At 43.6% G+C, this 24026-nt stretch overlaps 1 protein-coding gene across 1 annotated transcript in view; it reads right to left on the bottom strand.

Annotated features, from left to right (window-relative positions):
- Nucleotides 1-2914: 2914 nt before the first annotated feature.
- The window catches only part of NLRP1 (NLR family pyrin domain containing 1), a 49210-nt gene continuing 28098 nt past the window's right edge, over nucleotides 2915-24026 (bottom strand). The window contains exons 7-14 of the mRNA XM_007937599.1: nucleotides 23077-23168; nucleotides 22338-22497; nucleotides 19436-19659; nucleotides 9925-10187; nucleotides 9258-9383; nucleotides 5683-5824; nucleotides 3700-3744; nucleotides 2915-3261 (exon numbers count right to left, since the gene is read on the bottom strand). Of these exons, the coding sequence (XP_007935790.1) occupies nucleotides 2915-3261; nucleotides 3700-3744; nucleotides 5683-5824; nucleotides 9258-9383; nucleotides 9925-10187; nucleotides 19436-19659; nucleotides 22338-22497; nucleotides 23077-23168 (1399 nt within the window). The remainder of the gene's footprint in view (nucleotides 3262-3699; nucleotides 3745-5682; nucleotides 5825-9257; nucleotides 9384-9924; nucleotides 10188-19435; nucleotides 19660-22337; nucleotides 22498-23076; nucleotides 23169-24026) is intronic.

The raw sequence follows: 24026 nt of genomic DNA, 5'->3' as shown, positions 1-24026 counted from the left end.
TGTGTGTGTGTGTGTGTGTGTATGTGTATATATGTTTATATACATATCTTTTTTCTTAAAATGGCTGAGGACATTAAATTCAGATGCAAATCATGCACCTGCTACATAGAGTAGAATATTGCTGACACGGGCAGGTTGTCTGGAATCCATTCAGATCAGCAAGCTCATTGTGCACAGCTTTCTTGTCCTGGGAAATGCAGAGCCTAAGTCTGGGGAGCAGAGGCCTGATGGTCTCCTGTCTTCTACACAGGCTTATCCTACCTGAGACCAGAGGGCACCACAGTTGGGTGTCTTTCCAGAATCCCCTTCCATCACAAGTCAGCTCTAAGAGCTACAGTCCAAAATTTCAGGAAAGCCTTTCATCTCCAGAGGAAGATCCCAGCAGAGTCAACTATATTACTGAACATGTTAGCATTGTGGCCTGAGCAAATAAGTCAATGGATCCAGAAGGTAACCTCTCCGGCACGTGCTTATTATAGAGCTGAAACTAATGCCACAGGAGTGGGCCCTTCCCTTCTCAAGTTTTTGATGCTTGTGCACTAACCCTGTTGAACTCTCTTTTGGAGTAGTTGTGGGAGGTAGGGATTTGGTGACCTCCCTCACCTACTCAGTGAGCAGTGAAACCAAAAGAGCACAACCATAATTTTTCAGGTTGTTACTGTGTGATGGACACTGATCTGAGCACATACATGTGTTAGCCCATTTAGCCCTTAGAACAATCCTCAGAGTCAGAGAGACCAGAGAAGAGACCCTCAAGGCTGTGTAAGGAAGAAGGGAAGAGAACGGGTAGGAGCCCAAGTGGACGGTGGGGAGAAGTGACTCTGAGGTAGAAGGGTGAAGAGTGGGGAGGGGGATACAATCAATTCGTGCTTTTGTATCTTGGGATAGTGTGAGTAAGGCTTTGCTCTCGTGAGTTGAGGACAACATTTGTGTAAATATTGCAATGCCAGTGAGTCCAATTCTAAGATCACTAATTCATTGAGGTCATGAGGGTAGCCCACAAACTTGGAGATTATCACATGGATGGGATGGTGACTAGGAAGGGAATTAAAGGAGGTATCTGGGGAAATTTCCTCAACCATTTACCTATTAAATCCTCATTTATCACTCACCATGTGTCAGCCACTATACTGTTGTTGTTAGTTGTTAGTGAGTTGGCTGTGACTCATAGCAACATTACATATAACAGAATGAAACACTGCCTGGTCTGGTACCATCTTCATGATCCTTGGTATGTTTGAGTCCATTGTTGCAGCTGTTTTGTGTATATATTCTGTAGTGTCCTGATCAAAGAACTGTATCCTAAGTTGTTTCTGATCCTGAATTGTAACCTGTTTCTTCACAAGTAAACTCCATAATCATGAGTATTGTCTATGAGTTCTGTGTGACTATTGCAATGAATTATTGAACCCAGTAAAGAAGAAGAGAGTGCTGTGGGAGGGACAGTTGTCAGAATTGGTAAAAAGGTTGGAGGGTGGAGTCATGCCTGACCTCCACCTCATAGGAATCGGCCTTGGGCTCTTGGTCTTGATCCTCCTCCCCTGTTGTGAAGGTAGAGGAGGTCAGATGCCATCCTAGGCTGTTTTTGCAACGACAACAGTGAAAAATGACTATTTTGTGCATTAGTGATGTATATGTGGCAGTAAGAATGCTGAGGTATGAGGTGGGAGTAATGCTGGCTATGATGGTTAAGGTTATGTGTCAACTTGTCTGAGCCATGATTCTCAGTGGTTTGGCAGTTACGTAATGATGTAATTTGGCAATTATGTATTGATATAGTCATCTTCTATTTTGTGATCATCCTCCATTTTTGCATAATGCTGATTTTTGTATAAAGATCTGGTCTTTGGAACCTAACTTTGTTGATAAGTGAGGAGTGGATGTTGATTGCCAGTTCTTTTTCCTACCCTGCCTTAGTCTGGAACTTCCAATTAAACCTGTCCACCATGGGTGAACCTGCTGTTATTTGAAATACTGGTGGTATAACTTCCAGCATCATATCAACACACAAGCCACCACACTATGACCAATTTGACAGATAGGTGGTGGAAACACTATGAGGCATTGGGAAAAAATGGATGAGCAGGTTTGACACGGCTTCTGTCCTCAGGGAGTTTACCAAAGAGTTGGGAGAGGGGGGTTATGAAGCAGCAGGGACAATGCAGTGTGCTGAGTGCTCTGATAGAGCACACAGCCTGCTGTAGGACTACAGGGCAGTGGTGTCTCAGCCAGGTGCAAGGGCATGGAATGGCTTCCTACAGGAAGAGACATCTCAGCTAAAACCTAGGCTCCATTCCCCTTGCTGTCTCCTTTTTCACCCCTTACCTGGCTCTATTAAACCATCTAGACTTCACAAACAACAAAGCACATATTTGAGCCAACAGAAAAGCTAAGCCCAATACGAGCAACTGAAAAATAAATCATTTCCCCCCACATATTCACAAAGCATTCAAAATCTCCAAAGGGTCCACTTCACTGTCTGTCTCTAGTCTGGTTGGCCTGTCCCATACCTACTACTCCTCCTTACATCTAGATGGAACAGGGAGGGCTTTAGGGTTGGCTGTTGTGACCATCAGGCCAGACTCTTGGATTAGGCATCTATAATATGCAGAACTCTTGGCAGCTCCAGATTGATTTTCCTTGAGATGCTGGTACCCTCCTTGGACAGGTGGCCTGTGGAAAGCCCAGGAGGTAGGTCAGGTGCCCACGTGACACCGTGATACCATGTTGTTGTTGTTGTTGTTATGTACCATTGAGTCGGACCCGACTCATAGCGACCCCTTCTTAGGTTTCCGAGGCAGTACCCAGCAGAGACATCATCAAAGTTCCATAAGTGGAAGGCCCCTTGGAGGGAAACTTATAGATGCAGAAACTGAGATCCAGAGAAGGTGAGGTAGAGCCAGGCGTTCGGACTTCAGATGCCAAGGTTGTCAGGAGCCCCTTGGCCCCCTCTGCCACCCCACTTCTCCCACAGTTCTACGATTAGGAAAGGATGGGTCTCCTTCAGGGCTCGGTAGAGTCGATCTTTGCAGGTCCAGTCCCAGGACTGGCTGAAGCTGAACAGCTTCCGCATCTGGTCTGGCTTGGTGGCCTCAGCCCGCACCCTCTCATACTGCTCCTCACTCAGCATATGTCCATGCAGCTTGTCCAGGACAGGGTCGACCAATGTCACCCGGGCCACCAGCTGCTCCCGATGTCGGTCCACAAAATGCAGGTGATCAGGGACATCTGAAAGTAGATGAATTGAGGACAGAGGTGAGGCTAGCAACAAACAAAGAAAGGGGTCTCTCACCTCTAGCTCCCTTCACTCACCTCTTCTGCATCCCTGACCTCCTTCTCCCCCTTTAAAGCCATTTGACCACTGAAAGTCATCCCCGCCCTCCCTTACATTAGTAGCCAGCCTAGCATTCTGCCCAGGGAGGTTGGGGGTTGGATGAGGTTGGGATTGAGGGATGGCAATGGACGGGGTGGTCATGACAGGGACATTTAAGGTTGTCCAAGGAGAGGTGCCAAGACCTCTTTGGCTGGGCAATATGGAAAGACAGTGAGGGACTTTTGTTGCACACTGACTCTCCAAGCCCTATCCCTTGCAAGGTTTGCAATAATAGAGTCCCTTCCTTTCCTCTCTTTCCTTCCCTCCAGAATAAGACACCTCAACACTGCCACTGGCTACTGTGTTCTCTAACAGCTCTTACTAACCTGTCAGGTCTGGAGGGACCAGCATAGTTGCAAGTTTCAGATCTCCTGGAAGAAAAAGAGATGAAGAGCATCTGTGGCAGCACTAGTTACTAACACACACAATACATCTCAAAACACCCATCCACTTCTGAGATGCCTTGATTCTGTGCACAAACTAAAGACAAATTCTGATAAAATCTGGGAGGTTAGAAGAGACCTTAGAGATCATCTAGGTGAATCTTTTCCTTATGCATGGGGAAACTGAGGCCCAGAGGCCATGGTCATAGACAAATGTAGAGAGAAGGCATCTGAATGACACCAATGTTTTTTTCCTCACAATACCCCAGACATGATGTGATCCAGTCTTGGCTTGATCAGAACTCCTGGTGAAGAACTAGCCAAGTCTCTTTGCTAAATAGCTTAAACTATTTGAGATCTCCTTATTCTGAGCAGAAATCTAACTCCTATCCTTGTTTGGCCTTCAAGTCTTACACTGAGCAAATATGTTTATCCTGAATTTGGATGTCAGAATCAATGTCAAATAAATCTTAGCACATGGAAGTAATGGGTAAATTTTAATAGGGTGGGAAAAAAAAAAAAACACCCAACAATGAAAACTAAAGGGGCTTAAATGATTACTTGCATGAAGAAAGGAAGGGGGAGTTCACAGGAGCTCACATGAACAAGGCCTGAGAGTTTGGGTAGATCCCAAGTTCAATGTGATCTAATAGTGTGGCAAGGCAGGCACAAGGAGATGGGAGCTCAGGTTGCATTATTGGGAGCACTGGGTTCATTTGGATGGAGGAAAGAGGGTGTTCCACACCCTCTCTGCTAACTGGGCAATCTTGGAGTCAATCCTGACTCCATCCACAAACGGGAGCATCTGCTGAGGAAAGAAGCTGGAATGGCAAAGAATTGAAAAACCAATTTAAAAATCAAAATATAAGAGGAATGATGGAAGGAGATGCAGATATTTAACTTGCATAAGAGGAGACTTAAGGAAAGCCATGATCTCAGTCTTCAGGTATCTGAAAGACTTTCTCATCGGGAAGGAGTTAGACTTCTGTGAGCTCCACGAGGCAGAATTAAGACTGATAAGAGGAAGATATTGGCTTAATATGAGGACCAGCAATAATATTGCTACTCTTTCTTAAGGACCATTGTATGAGGCATGTATATATACCATTTTATTTAATCTTTGCCATAATCCTGCAAAGTAGGCAGGATCCCTATTTTACAGATAAGGAAACCAGGACTCAAACGATATAAGTAATTTTCTCAAGATCACACAGCAAGTAACTGCCAGAGCAAGACTCAAACCCAGGTCTGATGTTGGGGCTTAGTTAGTTCTCCTTCTGTGGCTGCACCCAAACCAAGACTGAGTGAACTTCTTCCTTCTTCTTCCACATTGGGAAGCCTGTTTGTAGTAGCTCAAGAGGCAACCCTACTGTGTATCAACAGTTGAAAAGGGTTGATTGCCCCTGAAAGGGATATTTAGGAGATTTTGGTTCTTAAGAGGTGCTGGACTAAGAGGTCATACAGTTCCCCCATTCCTATCTGATTCTCTATTGTCTGCTCTGAGAATATTTGAATGATCCAGAGGAGAATGTCTCTGGTGTTGCCAAAGGTGGCTTTATCCACACAACCATGTGGCCACCTAGTTGTTACCCTTTCGTCTCACATCCAAGCTATCATGAGAAACTTTGCCAAAGGCCTTGTGGAAGTAAAAATATATTAATTTAAAAGGACAGTGTGGAAACAACATGGTGCATGGGAAAGATCATGGAACTTGGAGTCAGACTGACTTGAATTTAAATTCTGGTCATACCAGCTGTGAAGAAGTCACTTAACTTCTCTGGGATATGTCTTCTTGTCAGTAAATTGTGATAATACAAACTGTCTCCCTGTCACACACACATACACACACACACACACACTTTAATTGACTTTCTTTCTTTATTCTCTTTATCACCTTTGAGTTCCCTGGGTTTGTCCTAGCTTTACCTGCTTTCACCAAGGTCTTCCATACTACAATCCTATCTTTCTTATCTCTCATTTCTAGCCTGATTCCTGATCCCAAGTGGCCAACGTAGAACTCAGAAAAGAGCTGGGATTGTCCAGGGCTTCGATAGCAGAGCTCCAGTTCCTAGAGAGAGAGCATGAGAAAGAGAATGAGTAACCACAGGAGAAGCCACTATTAATCATGCAAGTGAGGCCTTTTTGTGCCCAACGTCTTTTCGGCCTCCTCAATCCCACAGAGACACCAGTTCAGTCCTGTATTGGAATCCATTGGAGACTTCAGATACTGCTCTTTTCCTAATTTCCTACAATCCTGACTCAGAACAAGGCTTGACCTTAAAAGCAATGCACACACATCCTAAACCAGATTCTTCTCCCTCCATCTTAAACCAAGTCCTTTTTCCTCCGTTCCCCCCATCTTGAGGTAAAACCTTCATTCCTCTAGCCCAAAGCCTGTCTTCTCAATAGATCCTAAACTTTACCCACATTCAATCAATAGGAAATTGATGTCCACCTTCTTTCCTAAATTACATCCAAGACAGAACTCTTGATGCCCAACTGTCTTCCACACATCTCTCTTTTTCCTCAGACTCAGTTTATGGCACCACCATCTACTGAGCACTCAAGTTCCAAAATTAGGCATCATCCTTGACTCCTTCCTTTCTTTCTCCACATACAGCCAATCCACCAAGTCCTGTTGGTTCTATCTCCAAAATACACCCCAAATCCATCAACTTTTCCACTGCACCTCTCTAGTTAAGCCACCATTAATTCTTGCAACAGCCTTTCAAATTATCTCTCTGCTTCTACTCTTTCCCCCTTATTATCCATCCATTCTCCATCCAGCAGCCAGAGGTTTCTTTATGAAAGTAAATCAGGTCTTGCTATAACCTATTTCAGACCCTGCAAGGGCTTGTTATTGCAATTAGAACAAAACCCAAACTCTATATCAAAGCCAACAGGATAAGAAGCCTTTGGAGACCTGTACCTCTTGTCTGACCCCATCTGCCACTCCTCTTTTGCTGTATTCACTAAGCCCTGCTCCATTGGCCTTTTTGTCACCTGAAGGTGACAAGTTTTCTCCAACCTCTATATCTCTGTACATGTTCCTTCTGCCTAAAATACTCTACCATTTCCAGGTGCCCGAATGCTTCTTGTCACTCAGGGCTCAGCTCAATTTCACCTCCTCAGGGAGTCTTCCCCTGACCACCCAGTCTAAAGTAGCCCAAGTCATTGTCTTGCATTCCATTCTTTTATTTTTTTCATAGCCCTTTGTGGTACTTGATCACTCATTATTTTTATTTTTATTTTTTATTTACTGTAGGTCTCATCATACCAGGATGAAATCTTCACAAGGGTAGGGATTGGTGTGTCTTCTTTACTGAAATATCCATTGTGCTGAGGACAGCACATACTTGGCACTTGATAAATATTTGTTGAATGACTGAATCATGTGTCTCATCCCTTGTGTTAGACTGGATTCTCTAGAGAAACAAAACCAGTAAAGCTTATATATATAGAGAAAGAGAAATTTATCTTAGGAAAATGGCTCACACACTTATAGAAGCTGGCAAGTCCCAAGTTCTTGGATCACACATCAAGCTGGAGGGTTTTCCCGACTCACGCAGCTACAGGGGCTGAGGAGCTCAAGGTTGGCAGGCAGCATACTGGCTGGTGACTCCAACGAATGATGAATCCAAGATCTTCAGGCCGAATGGTGGATTGTTCACTCACTTACAGTTGTAGGCAGAATCCCGATCCACAGAAGAGTGTCACTTTTCCCAGGATGTCCATAAATATGCTAGAAGCAGCCCACTTTCAATGGATTGGCTGCTCAAAACATATACATCTGATCCCATCATTGGAACAACCCACATCACAATTGCTTAAACCACACAGAATTGTGGTCCAGCCAAGTTGACACACAGCTCCAACTATCACATGCCTTATTAACTACTGACACAGCAGTACAACTCCAGAGTATTGATCCTTGGATTCATGTCTTCCAACTGAAAAGATATACACCATTTTCTTCTAACTAAGCTAAAAACAGGTGCCATCAAGTCAACTCTGACTCAAGGCAACATACTGGCTGTGACCTTTCAGAGGTAGATTGCTGTCTCTTTCTTCCAAGTTACCGCTGGGTAGAATAGCAGTGCCAATCTTTTGGTTAGTAGTTGAGTGCTTAACCATTTGCATCACTGAGGGACTCCATTCCTCCTAACTACTGGGCTTTTTTTCCATCTGGAGACCTTAAACTGAGGATTCCTAAGAATCTTGACTTCAGATATGAACACCTTCTGTTCAAGAAGAACAAGATTAATTCTTTTGATCCTTCAACACCCTTTCCTATCCCTTTATTCTAACATAATTTTTACTTATTATTCTACTTTGACACCCTCTGAAAGACTAATCTGATCTCCCTTACCTCCATCCTATTATTTTTGACTCATCTATGGTCTCCTTCTAGCACTTAAGCAAGAACAAAATCCTCTAATGTGTTTTTCCTAGATGATAACCAATGCTCTGAACTTAGTCACATCTAATTAAACTTAGTTAAATTGGTGGATCTATCATTCTCTACCTGACCCTGTTGACAAAAATTTAATAGTGAGACAAAGGGGAATCTGTTCTATAGCAAATTTTCCCATTGCACCTATATAAATACTACAGGGCAAGTAGCAGCTTGTGACTAGGGAGAAAACAAAGCAGCTACTTGGATTTCTAACACAGACCCGTGTGGATTCTGGGACATCCCTGGTTTTGATACCCATTGCAAAAATTAATAGTCATTTTATTTTTGATTATTGCCTGTGTTGGCCAATGCATCCTGTCCTGAGTCTTAAATATTACTGCAGAGCCATTATGATATCAGATGGTTCAACAGCTCATTTTACGACAGAAGAAGGCACAGAGACAGACATTTGGGGAAGATGACCATGTGAATATAAAAGCAGAGATTAGAGTTATGCTACTACAGGCCAAGAGATGCCAAGAATTGCTGGCGATTACCAGAAGCTAGGAGAAAGGCATAGAGTCTTCAGAAGGAATTAGCACTATTGACATCCTGATATCAGAATTATAGCCTCTAGATATAGTGCCTAAGGCACTTGACTGCTCACCAGAAGTCTAGCCGTTCAAACCTGCCAGCCACTTCTCGGAAGGAAGATGGGGCAATCTAGTTCCATGGTGATACCTCCTCAGAAACTCAAGGAGGGGTTGCTATGAGTTGGGTCCAACTTGACGGCACATAACAACAACAACAACAAGAACTGTTCAAAAATAAATTTTTGTTGTTTGAAGCCACCATAGTTTGTGGTATTTTGTTACAGCAGCCCTAGAAAACTCATTGTTCTCCCTATCCTAAATATGATCTGCCACAACTGCACCCCCAACCACACACCAATCTTTGAAATATTCCTGCTCACCTCAAATCCCACTCAGTTTCTGCCCAACCCCAATTCACCTCATCCCTGGGAAAGCTCTGATGCCTGCTTCACATGGTATTCCCAAGCAGGATTTCTAATCCTGGTGAGGAGACAAACACCTGGGCTGCTCACCTCGGGGATTATTTCTAGATTCTTTGAACTGGACACAGTGTAGCGGGAGCCCATGTAGAGTGCAGTCAGTGGGGGTGGCTTGTGTAATCGCACAAACTGGAACTTCTTTTCTTCATCATCTATGGCCTAAGGAACATACAGAGCACTGGTTAAAGGGTAGGAAGGAGGGGTGTCTGGCTCAGATATTCATCTCTATGGAGTCTGGTGTGAATAAAATGAGAGGTGCATCAAGTGTCTGTGATGGGGAAGGAGCTATAGCACCCTGGCATCCCTGACCTCTAGGCACTGTTGTACAGAAAGCCCCACTTTTGGCCTCTGTCATTTTCAGAGTAGGGATAGGGGCATTGCTAGAGAAGAAGAGAGAATGGAGAAAGGCTAGCACTCTGGGCAAGGAACCCTCCCATCCTTTGGGTCCTGGAAAGAGGCTGCAAAAAGTCATCCAGAGATAGCGATGGAGTGGCAAGTCCAGCTAGGGGAGACCTGAGTGGAGGGATGGAGACAAGTCTATGCTGAGCAAGAAGCAGAATCAATGGGTCTTGTCAAGGTTCCCACTTAAAAGAAGCCAATCCCTGCTCCCAGGTGAAGACCCATCTAGGGGGTTTTCTGATTGCATTGCATGTTTGCCATGAGCCCACCCTGGCCTAGCCTTTCTGGCTCTAAGAGTCACCTTCTGAATGGAGCAGTCACTAGGGATCAGGTAGAGGTGGAAGGTGATTTCCTCAGGGTGGAGATGGTAGTAGAGCAACACGGTGGAGGTGATGGGGATGAAGCTCAGGGCAGCATGGATCATTCTCAGTAGAAGTCCCATGGGAGAGAAGCTGGGGTTTTCCAGGACTGCAGAAGATGGCTCCACTCTGGCTGGCTTCTCCAGAAGCATCCTCTCCTCTTTAAAGTGGGCCACTTGGAACACGGAGGTGTCCACATGGCCTTCTGTCAGAGAATGGATTCAAGAGGTGTAGATTGAGCATCCTTGCTGAATCAGGTTCTGGCTGTGTAGCAGGCTTCCAAGGCTTAGGCACAGCAGACTTCTTGGGGGAACTCCCCATGGGGAAGGTACCTTTGAAGTTTGGGGCCTTTGAAGGCTGTGGCCGACACAGTCTCAGGAACGAGCACCACAAGAATCTCCTTGAGTCAAGCTCAAACACAAGCCAGCCTCATATATATAATATATGGTTACCTGCATTTTTGTGGACTCTGAGGGGCCACTGATTCCCCACCAATCAAATAATACAACTGTTCCCTACCTTTCCTTTCCCATTACAGACTTTCTCTGCAGGAACACATTCTCACATTTTCATCATAGTACACGTAGCTTTGTGTCCTGCTTTTTCCTCATCAGTTTAAACTGTCACAAGCAGTTGTCAGACCTTTCTAGTAGCTGCATATGATTTCTGCTGGTGGATGCAGCATCCCGTAATTAACCGTTAGGCTCTTTTTCCAGCAGGGAGATTGTTTTCAACTTCTCATCATGACAAATAGTACTGTAACGCACATATTTCTATAGACAGTTTTTCTATTTCCCTTGGGTTATTGCCTTAGAATCAGTAAGTAACAAAGGGTGAGAAAAGTGTATGAAAGGGTGTGAACATTTTTATGACTTGCTGTGTTTTGCCAAATTGCTTTCAAGGAGATAAAGCAAGTTTGCTCTGCCATCAGTGACATTAAGTGACATCCCCTTACCTTCTACCATATTGGAACTTCCTTATTTGTCCATATGGGGGAATTGAAACCCTGAGAGGGAAGGGATTTTCCTAAGGCCACAACACTAGGCACTAGGACTAGGTCCACCAACAGCCCTAGGACTAGATCCCTGCACCCTGTGCCTGATGCTGACGGATGCTCTGTGCCGAGCTAATTTTGGCTGAATTCTGGAATGTACTGTGCGTCTCTAACTTACCTTCTTATTAGGGTGATTAACTGTCCCAGTTTGCACAGGACTGAGGGGCTTTCTGGATGCAGGACTTCCAGTGCTAAAACCAGGAAAAGCCCAAAAAACCAAACTCACTGCCATCGTGTCAGATCTGACTCATAGTGACTCATAGTGACCCCTCCTTGGGTTTCCTGAGGTGGTATCACTACAGAAGTAGATTGCCCAATCTTCTTTCCAAGGGGTGGCTGGTGGGTTTGAACCGCAAGCCTTCTGGTTAGCAGTCAAATGCCTTAGGCACTATGGTGAGTTGGTCACCCTACTTCTTGTACACTTCCACAGACTGTAACAGAATCACTTTCTCCAATCCTGGTGCATGACAGCATATTTGTGCTGATAGATTGGAGAGAGAAGGGAAGCAACAGGGGAAATGCTAGTTTGAAAGGGAAAAGCTTGAGTGGTGACTGGGCAAGTATCATTGATCAAAGGACCAGGCATTTCTCCCTTGAGTTCCCTTTGGCTGGTTTTATTAGGAATATTTAGAAGCTCTGGTGGCGTAATTCCTAAGACATTTGACTGCTAACCAGAAGGCTGGCGGTTCAAACTCACCAGCCACTCCTCGGAAGGAAGGTTGGGCAATCTACTTCCATAGTGATACTGCCTTGGAAACCCAAGGAAGGGTCGCTATGAGTCGGATCCGACTTGATGGCAGTGGGTTTGGTTTTTATTAGGAATATTCAGAATAACCCATCGCAGGGTAGGAGCATTTCCACAGATTCCTCAGCAGAATCTGAGACCCAGGGCCTCTCAATAAACAAAAGTTTATTGAGCTTTTACAATGTGCCAGGCTCTGTGGATATGCAGTTGACTCTTTTTATATGTGGTAGTTATGGTCTATAAAACCAAAAAACCAACCCAGTTGCCATTGAGTCACTTTGACTCATGGCAACCCCATGAGTATGTAAGAGTAGAGCTATGTTAGGTGCAGTTAGGTTTTTGTTAGGTGCAGTTGAGTCGGTTCTGACTCGTAGTGATCCTGTGCACAACAGAACGAAACTCTGTCCGGTCCTGCACCAGCCTTATAGTCATTGCATGTTTCAGCACACTGTTGCAGCCAACGTGCCAATCCATCACAGTGAGGGTCTTCTTTTTCACTGACCCTCTACTTTACCAAGGATGATGTCCTTCTTCAGGGACTAGTCCTTCTTGATCAAAGTATGAGAGGCAAAATCTTGCCATCCTCACTTCCTAGGAGCATCCAGGCTGTACTTCATACAAGACAGATTTGTTTGTTCTTCTGGCATTCCATGGTATATTCAGTATTTTTTGCCAACATCATAATTCAAATGAATCAATTCTTCTTTAGTCTTCCTTATTCATTACCCAGCTTTCACATGGAGATGAGGCAACTGAAAATACCATGGCTTGGGTCAGGCACACTTAATCTTCAAAGTGACGTGTTTGTTTTTTAATACTTTAAAGAAGTCTTTTGCAGCAGATTCTCCCAATGCAATATGTCATTTGATTTCTTCACTGCTGCTTCCATGGACATTGATTATGGATGCAAGTAAAATGAAATCCTTGGCAACTTCAGTCCTTTCTCCATTTATCATGATGTTGCTTATTAGTCCAGATGTGAGAATTTTTTATTTTATGTTGAAGTTTAATTCATATTGAAGGCTGTAGTCTTTGATTTTCATCAGTAAGTGCTTCAAATCCTCTCGGCTTTTAGCAAGAGTCATTTTGTGTCATCTGTATATTGTAGGTTGTTAGTGAGTCTCCCTCCAATCCTGATGCTGCATTCTTCCTCATATAGTCCCCACTCTCTGATTATTTGCTAGCTTGAAGATTGAATAAGTATGGTGAAGAGATATAAACCTGACATACACCTTTCCTGATTTTAGACCATTTAGTATTTCTTTGTTCTGTTCAAACAGCAGCCTCTTGGTCTATATATAACATTCTTCACAATGTTATCCATAATTTGTAATGACCCACACAGTTGAATACCTTTGCATAGTCAGTAAAGTGCAGGTAAACATCTTTCTGGTATTCTCTGCTTTCAGCCAAGATCCATCTGATATCACTAATGATATTCCTCATTCCATATCCTCTTCTGAATCCAGCTTGAATTTCGGGCAGTTCCCTGTCTGTGTACTGCTGCAACTATTTTTATATCATTTTCAGCAATATTTTACTTGCATGTGATATTAAAGATACCGTTTGATAACTTCTGAATTTTGTTGGATCACCTTTTTTTGGATCTCTTCTAATTGGTTGGCCAGATACCTGTCTTGAAAATTTCTTGGCATAGACGAGTGAGTGCTTTGACAAGATTTCATTCATTACATCTTTTCTAAAAGGACATAGATGCAGCATCTTCTGACTTTCTCCAATTTAAAAAAGGGGAAACAGAGTCACTATCAACAGCTCAAGGCTTATTTCTATGAGGCCAGACATGCAGCCAGTCTCCAGCCTTTTCACCAGTTCTGACACCAGCCCTTCTTCCCAAGGCACTCACTACTTCTCTGCTGGATTTGGTAATTCATTGCAGTGGCTGCTCAGAACTCACAGACAATACTCACAATTATGGGGTTTATTAGGGAAGTAACAAGCTACAACTCACGTTCAGGAATGCTGAGGATACACTTCTTCGATCAAGATAGTCTCCCCTTTGCTATGCCTTCAGACACTCCTCTCTGGCCCTTGGCCTCTTGGCCTGGCCTCTGCCCCACTCAGGCAAGTGTTACGAAGCTCTTTTACCTTTGTCAATAGGTACACGTAGGTGCACCCCACCCTGCCAGCAAGCCTCCTGCCCAAAGGCACTCAGCTTTCTCGCTCTGTGGACCGGAGAGCCCACGCTCTGTCTTGTGCTCTTGGTTCCACTGCCGCCATCTCAGCTGGGTGTCTCTCTACCAAGGAGGCCCACTGTAGGGGTTTTGGGTCCGAGGATGTGCACCACTTCACCTCCAGCTCTTCTCTCCTGATGGCAGTGAGATCCCTCCCTCTGCTTCTAGGAGGGTTCATTTTAAGGCCAGCAGGGTGGCAAACCTAACCAATTCTTGCATTAGCCTTCCATACACCTTATTTGTATGGCCCCATCCAGTAATCTGGTGGGAGTTATAAAGACTGTGGCTAGAAAAGCCATACCAAGTAATTCACTATACCATGATTGTGGTGCTACTTATTGGTCCAGTTGTGAGGATTTTAATGTTCTTTATGTTGAAGCATAATCCATACTGTGGAGTGTAGTCTTTGACCTTCATCAGTAAGTGCTTCACGTCACCCTCACCTTCAGCAAGCAAGGTTGTGTCAACCTGCACATCGCAAGTTGTTAATGAGTCTTCCTTTAATCCTGATGCCGTGTTCTTCTTCATATAGTCCAGCTTCCTGGATTATTTGCTCAGCATGCAGATCAGATAAGTATGGTGAAAGGATACAACCCTGATGAACATGGGTGTGCATCTATCTTTTTGTGTCCTGGCTCTCACTTCTTTAGGATATATAACTAGTAGTGTGATTACTAGATCAAATGGTATTTCTATTTCCAACTTTTTAAGGAAGTGCCATACCATTTTCCACAGTGATTGCACCATTTACAGTCCCCCCAGCAGTGCATGGGAATCCCAAACTCTCCATACCCTTGCCAGCATTTGCTGTTTTCAATCTTTGCTATTATTGCTTGGGTGAGATGATAATGAATATCTTTTAAGATGCATTTTGCTTAACCTGAGGAGTTTCTGGACTCTACATTGCAAGGTTTAGAAGATGTTGATCCCAGAGAACCAGCAGTTTTGAGGTATGAGGGATATCATTTTGGTTCCCAGTGATTTAGTCCAGGTGAGCTCCCGGTGGGTGGGGAAAGGGAGAGAAAGAGAGAGGGAGAAGCAGGAGAATGAACTATCCATGAGCAGCACTGAGTGGAGGGAGCGGAACAGAAGTGAAAGTGAGCAACCACATTTTCTGGGAAGAAGTCAGTGTGGAGGGCAGGGGTCTGTGAGTGCAGAAGGAGATAGAAGTGGGAAGGAGGTTGAAGGGTCCAGAAAGGCAAGGCCAGCTTCATAGGTATGTGGACTATCTAGTCACTCAGGGCCCTTTGCTTAGAAGAGCCCTGCACTTGGGGCTTAATGCTCTGCTCTTGCTGTCTTAGGTCCTTGGGTGGCACAAATGGTTTTGCACTCATCTATTAACTTAAAGGTTGGTGGTTCAAACCTACCTGGCAATACTGTGGAAGAATGGCCTGGCAATTTGCTTCCATAAGATTACAGCCAAGAAAACCCTATGGAGCCGTTCTATTCACTAACATGTAGAGTTGCCATGAATCAGAATGACTTGACACCAAATGGTTTGATTTTTGGTTTGGTTGCCATCTTGAAATTCTTGATAATTTTTGAACAAGAGATCCCATATTTTCATTTTGCACTGCACCCCACAGCTGATGTAGCCAATCCTGTGGGAGGGTTAGGCTGCCCGGAGTGGCGAGGTCAACTAGGTCCTGCAATGAAGCTGAGATGCTAAAAAGCTCTAATTCTATCCAGTGGAAGAAGCTTACCATGGAATGTTAATAAGTCAATGTAGGACATCAGGGTGAAGAATCAGCCAGTGCCCAAGTCCTAAATTAGACCTATGTTAGGGCATGGTTCCCAGGATGTCTGTGGCCCAGACAGCGGGCAACTGGGATTCCTGGAAGGGGCCCTGCCCAACTCCAGGGCTTGGTTTCCTGAGCTGGGCATGGCAGTACCAACTAATAGCAAACTTTGTGTATTTTATCTCTTGCTCTGTGTACAGAATCTAAAGAGAATAGTAAGTCCTGTCCAGTTACAGGATGAAGTTTAGAATGTAGTCTAGGGAAGGCTGGGGGACATGGGCTTGAGCAGGTCGGGGGTGAGGATGGAAGTTGGTGTAGCCTTTACCGTGGGTCAGCAGGACATAGGTTATAGTCCATTGGCCAAGTCCCTCTCTCCCTGACAGAGCACCCAGACCCCCTGGGCCCAGGTCTTCCTTTGTGGAAGAGGCAGGATGATGGTTGGAGTGGCTATATTCGTATTTTGTAAATTGTCATGTAGGGAAAAAGAACTTGTCCTAGCTTGTTATCTGAGCCGTTAATGACAACTGCTTAACTTTGTCCCATGTGAACGGGCCTCGGGCAGCATCTTTTATCTCCTTCCTCTCTTGCTTTCCTCTGGTACCTTGCCTAGACAATGCCTGCATGACCCTGCCTGGTCCCTAGTCTTCCCCCCTGCCTCTAGCTGGCCTAGGGTGACACTGCTATCCCTTTGGTTCTGGCCTCTACTTCCCCTGCCCCCTCACTCTCCCCAGGTGTGCAGTTTGAATCATTTGCTGAACCTTTGTGGCTTCCACAAATGAGCCTTTCCTGGTCTTGGGTACTGGGCAGTTCTTAGCTTTTTATTTTTCTTATTCCAGTTTCTCCTTTCCACTAGTTTGTAAATCATTATAATAAGGAATAAAATTATTCATTGTTATTAAGTATTATGACTATTATGATAATTATGATTCCTTGTAACAATTAATTAACAAGGATTAATCACCCTAATATTTTAATATGCATAATTAAAGGCTAATATTAATCAATATCTTTACCTGCAGGATATAGTAAATATATTTAACTATTGGTATAGTACTATAAAATAATATATAAATGAAAAATTAAAAAAGTATCTCCTTTTATTATATAAATTATATGTATTATAAAAATGTTTACAATGGATGGAGGCCAAGAGGAAATGGCTTTACCTGTATCTCAAACATGATATTTCTTTAAAGAGAGAGAGAATTGACATGCATATGGGAAAATACTAAGCTGTTTCATTTCAGTGGTATCTAGGTGTCTGCTTTATTATTTTCTGTATGTTTGTAATATTTCATAATTAAAATTTTTAATATTTAAAACCACCAAAAAATGTTTCTGATGGAGAGAAGCTGTAACAAAATTGTTTATTGAATCATTTTATCATCAGTTAAATGAAGCTCTTGTCTGAGTCATGATCTGACATAGGAAACCGTCAGATTCCTGTGACTACTTTCCTATTAAACTGACAGACATTAGGTTCTTGGCACCAGCATCGATTGTGTTTGTACCTGATACCAACTCTTCCCACATGGCCTGACCCAGAGAGCCCTGTGCCATAGCCCCTGCCCTATGCTGTGCTGGTGCTGACCCTTCTGCCCACGTGGGCCGGTCCAGTACAGTGCTGCCTACACCACCACCCATACCTCCACTACATTCAGGCCTCATCACTCACCTCTGTGGCCAATACTGGATGACGTTGTTACGTGATCTTTAGTCTCAATGAGGAGAGAATTTCTCTTCACCTATTAATACTCAAAAGTATTTCAGTATTTTAACAACCTGAACAGTAGTGCTGTTGTACCTGACTGAACTTCAGCCTTCATTCATCCTCCTTCTAAACTATACGAAGATCTTAAAATTCTTCAACGTTCTTATTTGCTGTCTTATTTGTTGTTGGTATTGTAGTTCTCTTCCTTTTTTCATTGCCCACAAATGAGACATTATTATTGGTACTTTATCCAGTCAGTGTTCTGTTAGATTATGCACATATGCCTCAGTACCTTGGTGATTCTTCTACCTTGCATCTCAGACATTCCATGTGGGATGATTGCCTTTTGTTTGAGATACATCCTCTAGAATTTCCTTCAGTAAGGAATTGTTTGTGAAAACTCTCTTGGTTTTAGTTAGTTTTAAATGTTGATTTTTTTTCACTTTCTTCTTAAAAAATAATTTCTCTGTGTTTACAATTCCCGATTAACATTTATTTTCTCAGTCCATTGAAGATACTCAGTTGTCTACTGCTTCCCAGTCATTAGCCTATCTCCTGAACTTTTCTAAGTAATCTATTTTTTTCTTTCTCTGACTGCTGTAAAGCTCTTTGGTATTCTGTCATTTTGCTATAATGGGTCTAGTGCTATTTTTTTCTGCTTCGGGTTTATTGGGATTTCTGATTTTGAGAAGAAGTCATATTTCTCAGCAGTTCTGAAAACTTTTTGGCCATTATTTCTTTGACTATGGCATTGCCTCCATTCTCTCTATCAAATCCTTCTGGAACTACAATTAGTTGTATATTAAGCCTTCTCACACTCTCCTCCATGCCACTTCATCTTTTTAAAAATTTTCTTCAATTTGTTTCCATATTGAGTTGATCATTTTAAATGATTTCTTTCTTCTTGTTCATATTTTAAAGACTATTTATTTCTTTAAGCATATGAAACATACTTATTTTATGTTCTGTGTCTGATAATTCCAGTGCCTGAAGCCTTTAATTTAATTTAGAATCTCTAATTTTTCTGGTGGTTCTCATGTATGGTTTTTGACTTGAGCTATGTTTCTTGGAACCTTATCAATAGGAAGTTTTTGGAGATGACAGAGAGGTCAGGATAACTATATTACCCATTATGACTACATTTCCTTTGGGGAAGCCCCTCTTTCATGGCTCTAGCTCTTAACTGGACTGTAGTGGCATTGTTTTATTTTCTTGCCTGTAGAGTAGTAATGTCTTCCCACAGTTGTCAGTCCCTAGGTATTCCAACATTCTGTTAGTCAACTTTAAATAGTTGTCCTGTTTCTGAAACATTTGTTAAAAAATATTAACAAATATATCATCTGCTTCTTGCTAGGAACCTGAGTGGTACGATTTATGCAAAGAACACTTAATAAATGTTAGTAATTGCAGAGATAGGTTTCTATTTGTTGTTGTTGTTGTTATTTGCCGTCGAGTCGGCCCCGACTCATAGCAACCCCTCCTTGGGTTTCCGAGGCAGTATCACTACGGAAGTAGGATTGCCCAACCTTCCTTCCGAGGAGTGGCTTGTGGGTTTGAACCTCCAGCCTTTTGCTTAGCAGTCAAGTGCCTTAGGCACTATGCTACCAGAGGGAGACTTATAAGTAAGCTCAGATAAAAATAATTATGAGACTGGGAGACAAATGCTTCAAAAAAAGATATATCCAGATCACTGTGGACCTAAGGCATTTGACTGCTGACTAGAAGGCTGGTGGTTCAAACCCACCAGCCACTCCTCAGAAGGAAGATGGGGCAACCTACTTCGATAGTGATACTGCCTCAGAAACCCAAGGAGGGAGTGCTATAAGTCAAAATCGACCTGATGGCAGTGACTTTGGTTTTGGCTGGTGGAATGAAAGACCTTCTGACCTCCACCTCCATAATCTCTCGGTTTCTCAAGGGAAGCCATGAAACTCCTCCCCAAGATGTCCTGTAGCCCTTTTCAGGTCCATTATTTTCACCACCCTTCCTCCCCTTATCCTTCCCTTACTTACCTTGGAGGGCCACAAAGTGAGGGAGGTAAACAGCTTCCACAGCTCCTGGCTCAGCCTTGATGTTGAACAGAGGTCCTGCAACCATCCAGCTGTGCTGTAGAACCGTCCCATCCCAGAACTGGTCCCAGGCACAGAACTCAATCTCAATGGTTACTGCCCCTCTCACTACAAAGCGGAGACCTGTTTTGGGCCAGTGGTAGGAGCCAGCCACAGGGAAGTGAACTCTGGAAAGAATAGGAAGGGGCAGATACTGAATTATTCTACACAGACTTACTGAGCTCCTACTCTACAGCAGATTCTGTGGCTACAAACCTAGACTTCAAAGTCAGATGGATTAGGCTTGAGTCCTGACTTCTCTGTTCTCTAACTGTGGATTCCTGAGCACGTCATCCAACCTTCCCAACTCTCAGTTTCCTCATATGTAAATGGGGATAATAATAGCACCCATCTCATAAGGCAATAAATTCCCTAATGAATAACAACAGCTTAACATATATATATATAACATATATATGCCTGGGAGTGCTTATGATCCAAAAAAATAAAACTCACTGTCCTCAAGTCGATTCGACTCATAGCGACCCCTCCTTGGGTTTCTGAAGTGGTGTTGGAGTAGATTGCCCAATCTTCCCTCCAAGGAGTGGCTGGTGGGTTTGAACCGCCAGCTTTCTGGTTAGCAGTCAAATGCCTTAGGCCCTACGCCACCAGAGCTCCCTCCATTATTATGATGATGATGAAATAGGCAATTATTCTTATTTTTAAGAGGACCAGTGATTCATAACAATCAATATGCAATATTAATGATAAATCCTTGGAGTTGAAAACAACTGTACTTTACAGAGATCCTAGGTGACTTTCCCAAGGCTTCCAATCTGCTAAATTGTGGGTTCCCTGCATGTGAGGTTTTGTGGGTGTAAGTTGAGAATTATACTATTTCCTAGCTGGGATAATGTCTGTTACACTATTTGGTGAATGATAAAGTGCTATATAGGAAACACAGGGAGGAAAGGGATGAGTGCTGTTATTACTTTATAACAATGGCAGGAAACAAAATGTGTATGACTGTTGAATGGAAAACTGATATGCTCTGTAAACCTTCACTCAAATCACAATAACAGTTTAAAAAAGTATTATATAAAAGATCATTATTATGATTATAGGCATTTATTAATTTTGAGACTGTATACTCTCGGAAGGCAAACCAAAACCAAACTCACTGCTGTGGAGTTGATTCTGACTTATAGCGACCCCTTCTTGTATTTTCGAAGAAGGGGTCACTATGAGTTGGATCCAACTCGATGGCAGTGAGTATCTCTATAGAAGTAGAGTGCCCAGTCTTCCTTCTGAGGAGGGGCTGGTGGGTTTGAACCACCAGCCTTCTGGTTAGCAGTCAAATGCCTTAGGTACTACACCACAGCAGGGCTGCCATATTCATCTTAGTGTTCCCAGCCACTTGTTACAGTACTTAGTACATCAGGAAAAAACAAAAACACAAACAAAACTCATTGCCATCAAGTCAATTCTGACTCATAGAGACCCCCATTGGATTTCCAAGGCAATAAATCTTTATGGAAATAGATTGCTCCATCTTCCTTTCATGGAGCGCCTGGTGGGTTTGAACCACCAACTTTCTGGTTAGAAGTCAAATGCCTTAGGCACTGCACCACCAGAGCTTCTTTACTTAGCACATAGTAGACATTAATAAAAGGTAAGCATATATATTAAAAAGGATTTAAACAACATTTAAGAGACATAATAAACCAAATACAATGACTGGACCTTCCTTGGATCCTGATTAAGACAAACCAACTTCAAGAACACATTTTAGATGATTGAGCAAATTTGAACATGAGCTGGGTTTTAGATGGTATGAAAGACTTACTATTAATTTTGTTACATGTGATAATGGCACTGTGGCTATGGAAGAAGATGTCTATTTCATTTTTTGAAATGCATAATGAAATATTTGAGGACAAAATCATCTGATGTCTTGGATTTAAAATACTTCAATAACATAAAAAATGGAGAAGTTTGAAGAGTTAACACCAGTTTGGTAAAATGGTGTTGAAGGTGAGTGATGGCTACATGGAGGTTTGTGGTGGTTATGTTTGTGTGTCAACTTGGGTGGGCCTGGTTGAGTGGCTGGGCAGTTAGTGGTAGTTATTCTCCATGATGAGACTGGTAATCAACTCCATGGTGGGATCTACCACAAGCAGCTGAGTTGCTGCTTTGGGTATGTGGCCTGCTTCTCATATATAAGAAGCAGCTTTGGGATGGTCTTTAGCTTATGGCACGCTTGGACCCTGCATGTAGCCGTGTCATTGTTCAGCAGCCTGCCATGTTCTGCCGATCTTGGGACTTACAATGGACTTGAATTAATGGCCTGCCATGTGGTTTGGTAACATTGGGACTGTGCCTTTTTATTTGTCAACCTTGGGCTTGGCAGCCTCAGCAGCCAGCAGCTGTAGGAGTGAAGAAAAGCCTCTATCTTCAGTGGGCTAGGAGGTGGAGGCAGAGCTGAACCTCAAGGTTGAGGGGCTTTCACCCAGCCCCTAGAGCTTGGCACTTTGAACTTGGACTTAAAGTCTCCAAATTGTAAGAGAATAAACTCCTGTTTGTTAAGGGCATCCCATTTGTGGTACATCCTTGTCAGAGTGGCACTAGGTAACCAGAACAAGGTTCTTTGTACTTTCTATTTTTGTATATGTTTAAAAATTTTCATAATAAAACTTTTTTTGTTGTTGTCCATAATAAAAAGCACAGACCCAGTAGCTTGTCCCTGTCTCTGCATGCTGGCTTGGCAAGAGGAGGGGATATAAAGGGGAGTGGGTGTGGTGCTGCCTTTGTGTGGGGACTGCATGTGAGGGTGGTGGGGTGGGACGGGCAGAACCCCCTCACTCACTGGTATAGGCTCCTCTCTTCGTCAACTGTCTTGGTAGCCACTGGCCCTCTGGGTCCCCAGAAGTCATCATCAGTCCCCAGAAGCTGCATGTGCAGGCCCCTCAAAGAGTCAGAAGATAGGCAGAAGGGTTTCACTTGAGCAACTTGTGAGGAGCTTTTTTCTGGAACAGGTGGGGCAGTGGTTAGCTTCAGGTTCTCCTCCCTGGTCTTCCCCAGGCCCCTGAATCTAAAGCATGGAGGGGCCCTTCCTGAGGCTGTGTCTGCAGCCTCTACCCCTACCCCTGGATGCCCACCTGATATCTGAGAAGGCCTAACTCCACTTGGCCCTGCCCAACCTCTGACCCTCTCCCCTCTCCAAGGGGAAGTGTCGCTCTTCCAGTGTGGCCCTGGTAGGTAGGCTGAAAGAGCAATGTGATTGAAAAGATGGATGGGTGAAGATGGAAAAGTGTCTCTCAGGTCTCAGCATCTTGGAATGAACCATGGGAGACTGGGCCCTGGTTCAGAGTCTGATACGTGCTATAGACATCCTAGAGAAGAGCAGACCGGCCCCAAGTCTGGGAGAGGGGGAGGCAGAGATCCTGCCAGATTCTAAGAGTAAGAAGATCTCTCATGGGGAAGGGGGGCTGCTATTTCATCCTGGGTGGAGAAACGGGAGGCAGGGGGATGGAGGGTATGACCTTCCACCAGTGCCCCATCCCCACCTCAATCACAATGCTCCCAGCCCAGTCCCTTCAAACTACCTGCTTCTGATCTCTGGCGCTTGAGCGAGGATGTGTTATTACTCATTTCTCCCCCATCTTGGCCTTCAATAGGAATTGTCACACTTTGGTTCCTAGAAACAGAGTTGTTTGTTCTCCCTGAGATCTTGGAGGGGCCTGGGCTGTTTACACGACATCCCTACCTCATAGTCAATTCATCAGAATTTGAACTGATGACCCCTACCCTGGACCATTCGTGTAATCATGATCTCTGTGAATGGCCCGTCATCCACCCGGCCAGCCATGCCAGAACCGGGGAGTCAACCTAGCTGATCGATCACCTTGATGCTACCTCCAGGATATCTCTCCTTTGTATTTCATGACCTCCATCTTAGTCCTGGGCCCTGCCATCTCTAGCCCTATCCACAGCAACATCCTCTTATAGTTCTCCCCGCCTTTATTCTTGTCTTTCTTCAGTCCTTTTCTACACAGAAGTTGATCTTAAAATATGATCAAGCACATTACTTTGTTGCTAAAGCCTGTTGCCTTTAAGGTAAAATGGAAAATTCTTAATGTAATCTAAAAGACTTTGCTGTGACTTTGTCCACCCCCTACCCCACCACTGCCTGCTCACTGATCTCTAGACCAAAAATAAAAAAAAAAACAAACCAGTTGCTGTCAAGTGGAGTTGATTCCAACTCATGGTGACCTCATGTGGGTAGAGTAGAAGTGCTTCATAGGGTTTTCAAGTCTGTGAACTTTTTGGAAGCTCATCACCAGGCCTTTATTCTGAGGCTCCTTTGAGTGGATTCAAACCACCAACATTTTGGCTGGTAGTCAAGTGTTTAACAGTGCCACTGCAGTGTAGTAAATTACTTAGTGTGGCTTTTCTACCCATAAGTCTTTGTAAACTCCAAGGTGGGATTTTCTATGAGCAACTGAGGAGCTATCCACCTGGGTTATTTCTGTTGGGCGTGGCACAATACAATGTT

This window comes from Orycteropus afer, unplaced genomic scaffold (genome assembly GCF_000298275.1).
Source record: "Orycteropus afer afer isolate SDZICR_OR568_19922 unplaced genomic scaffold, OryAfe1.0 scaffold00042, whole genome shotgun sequence".
NCBI classification, from domain to species: Eukaryota; Metazoa; Chordata; class Mammalia; order Tubulidentata; family Orycteropodidae; genus Orycteropus; species Orycteropus afer.
The sequence above is the reverse complement of the archived record's forward strand: the minus strand, read 5'-3'. Positions and strand labels throughout refer to the sequence as shown.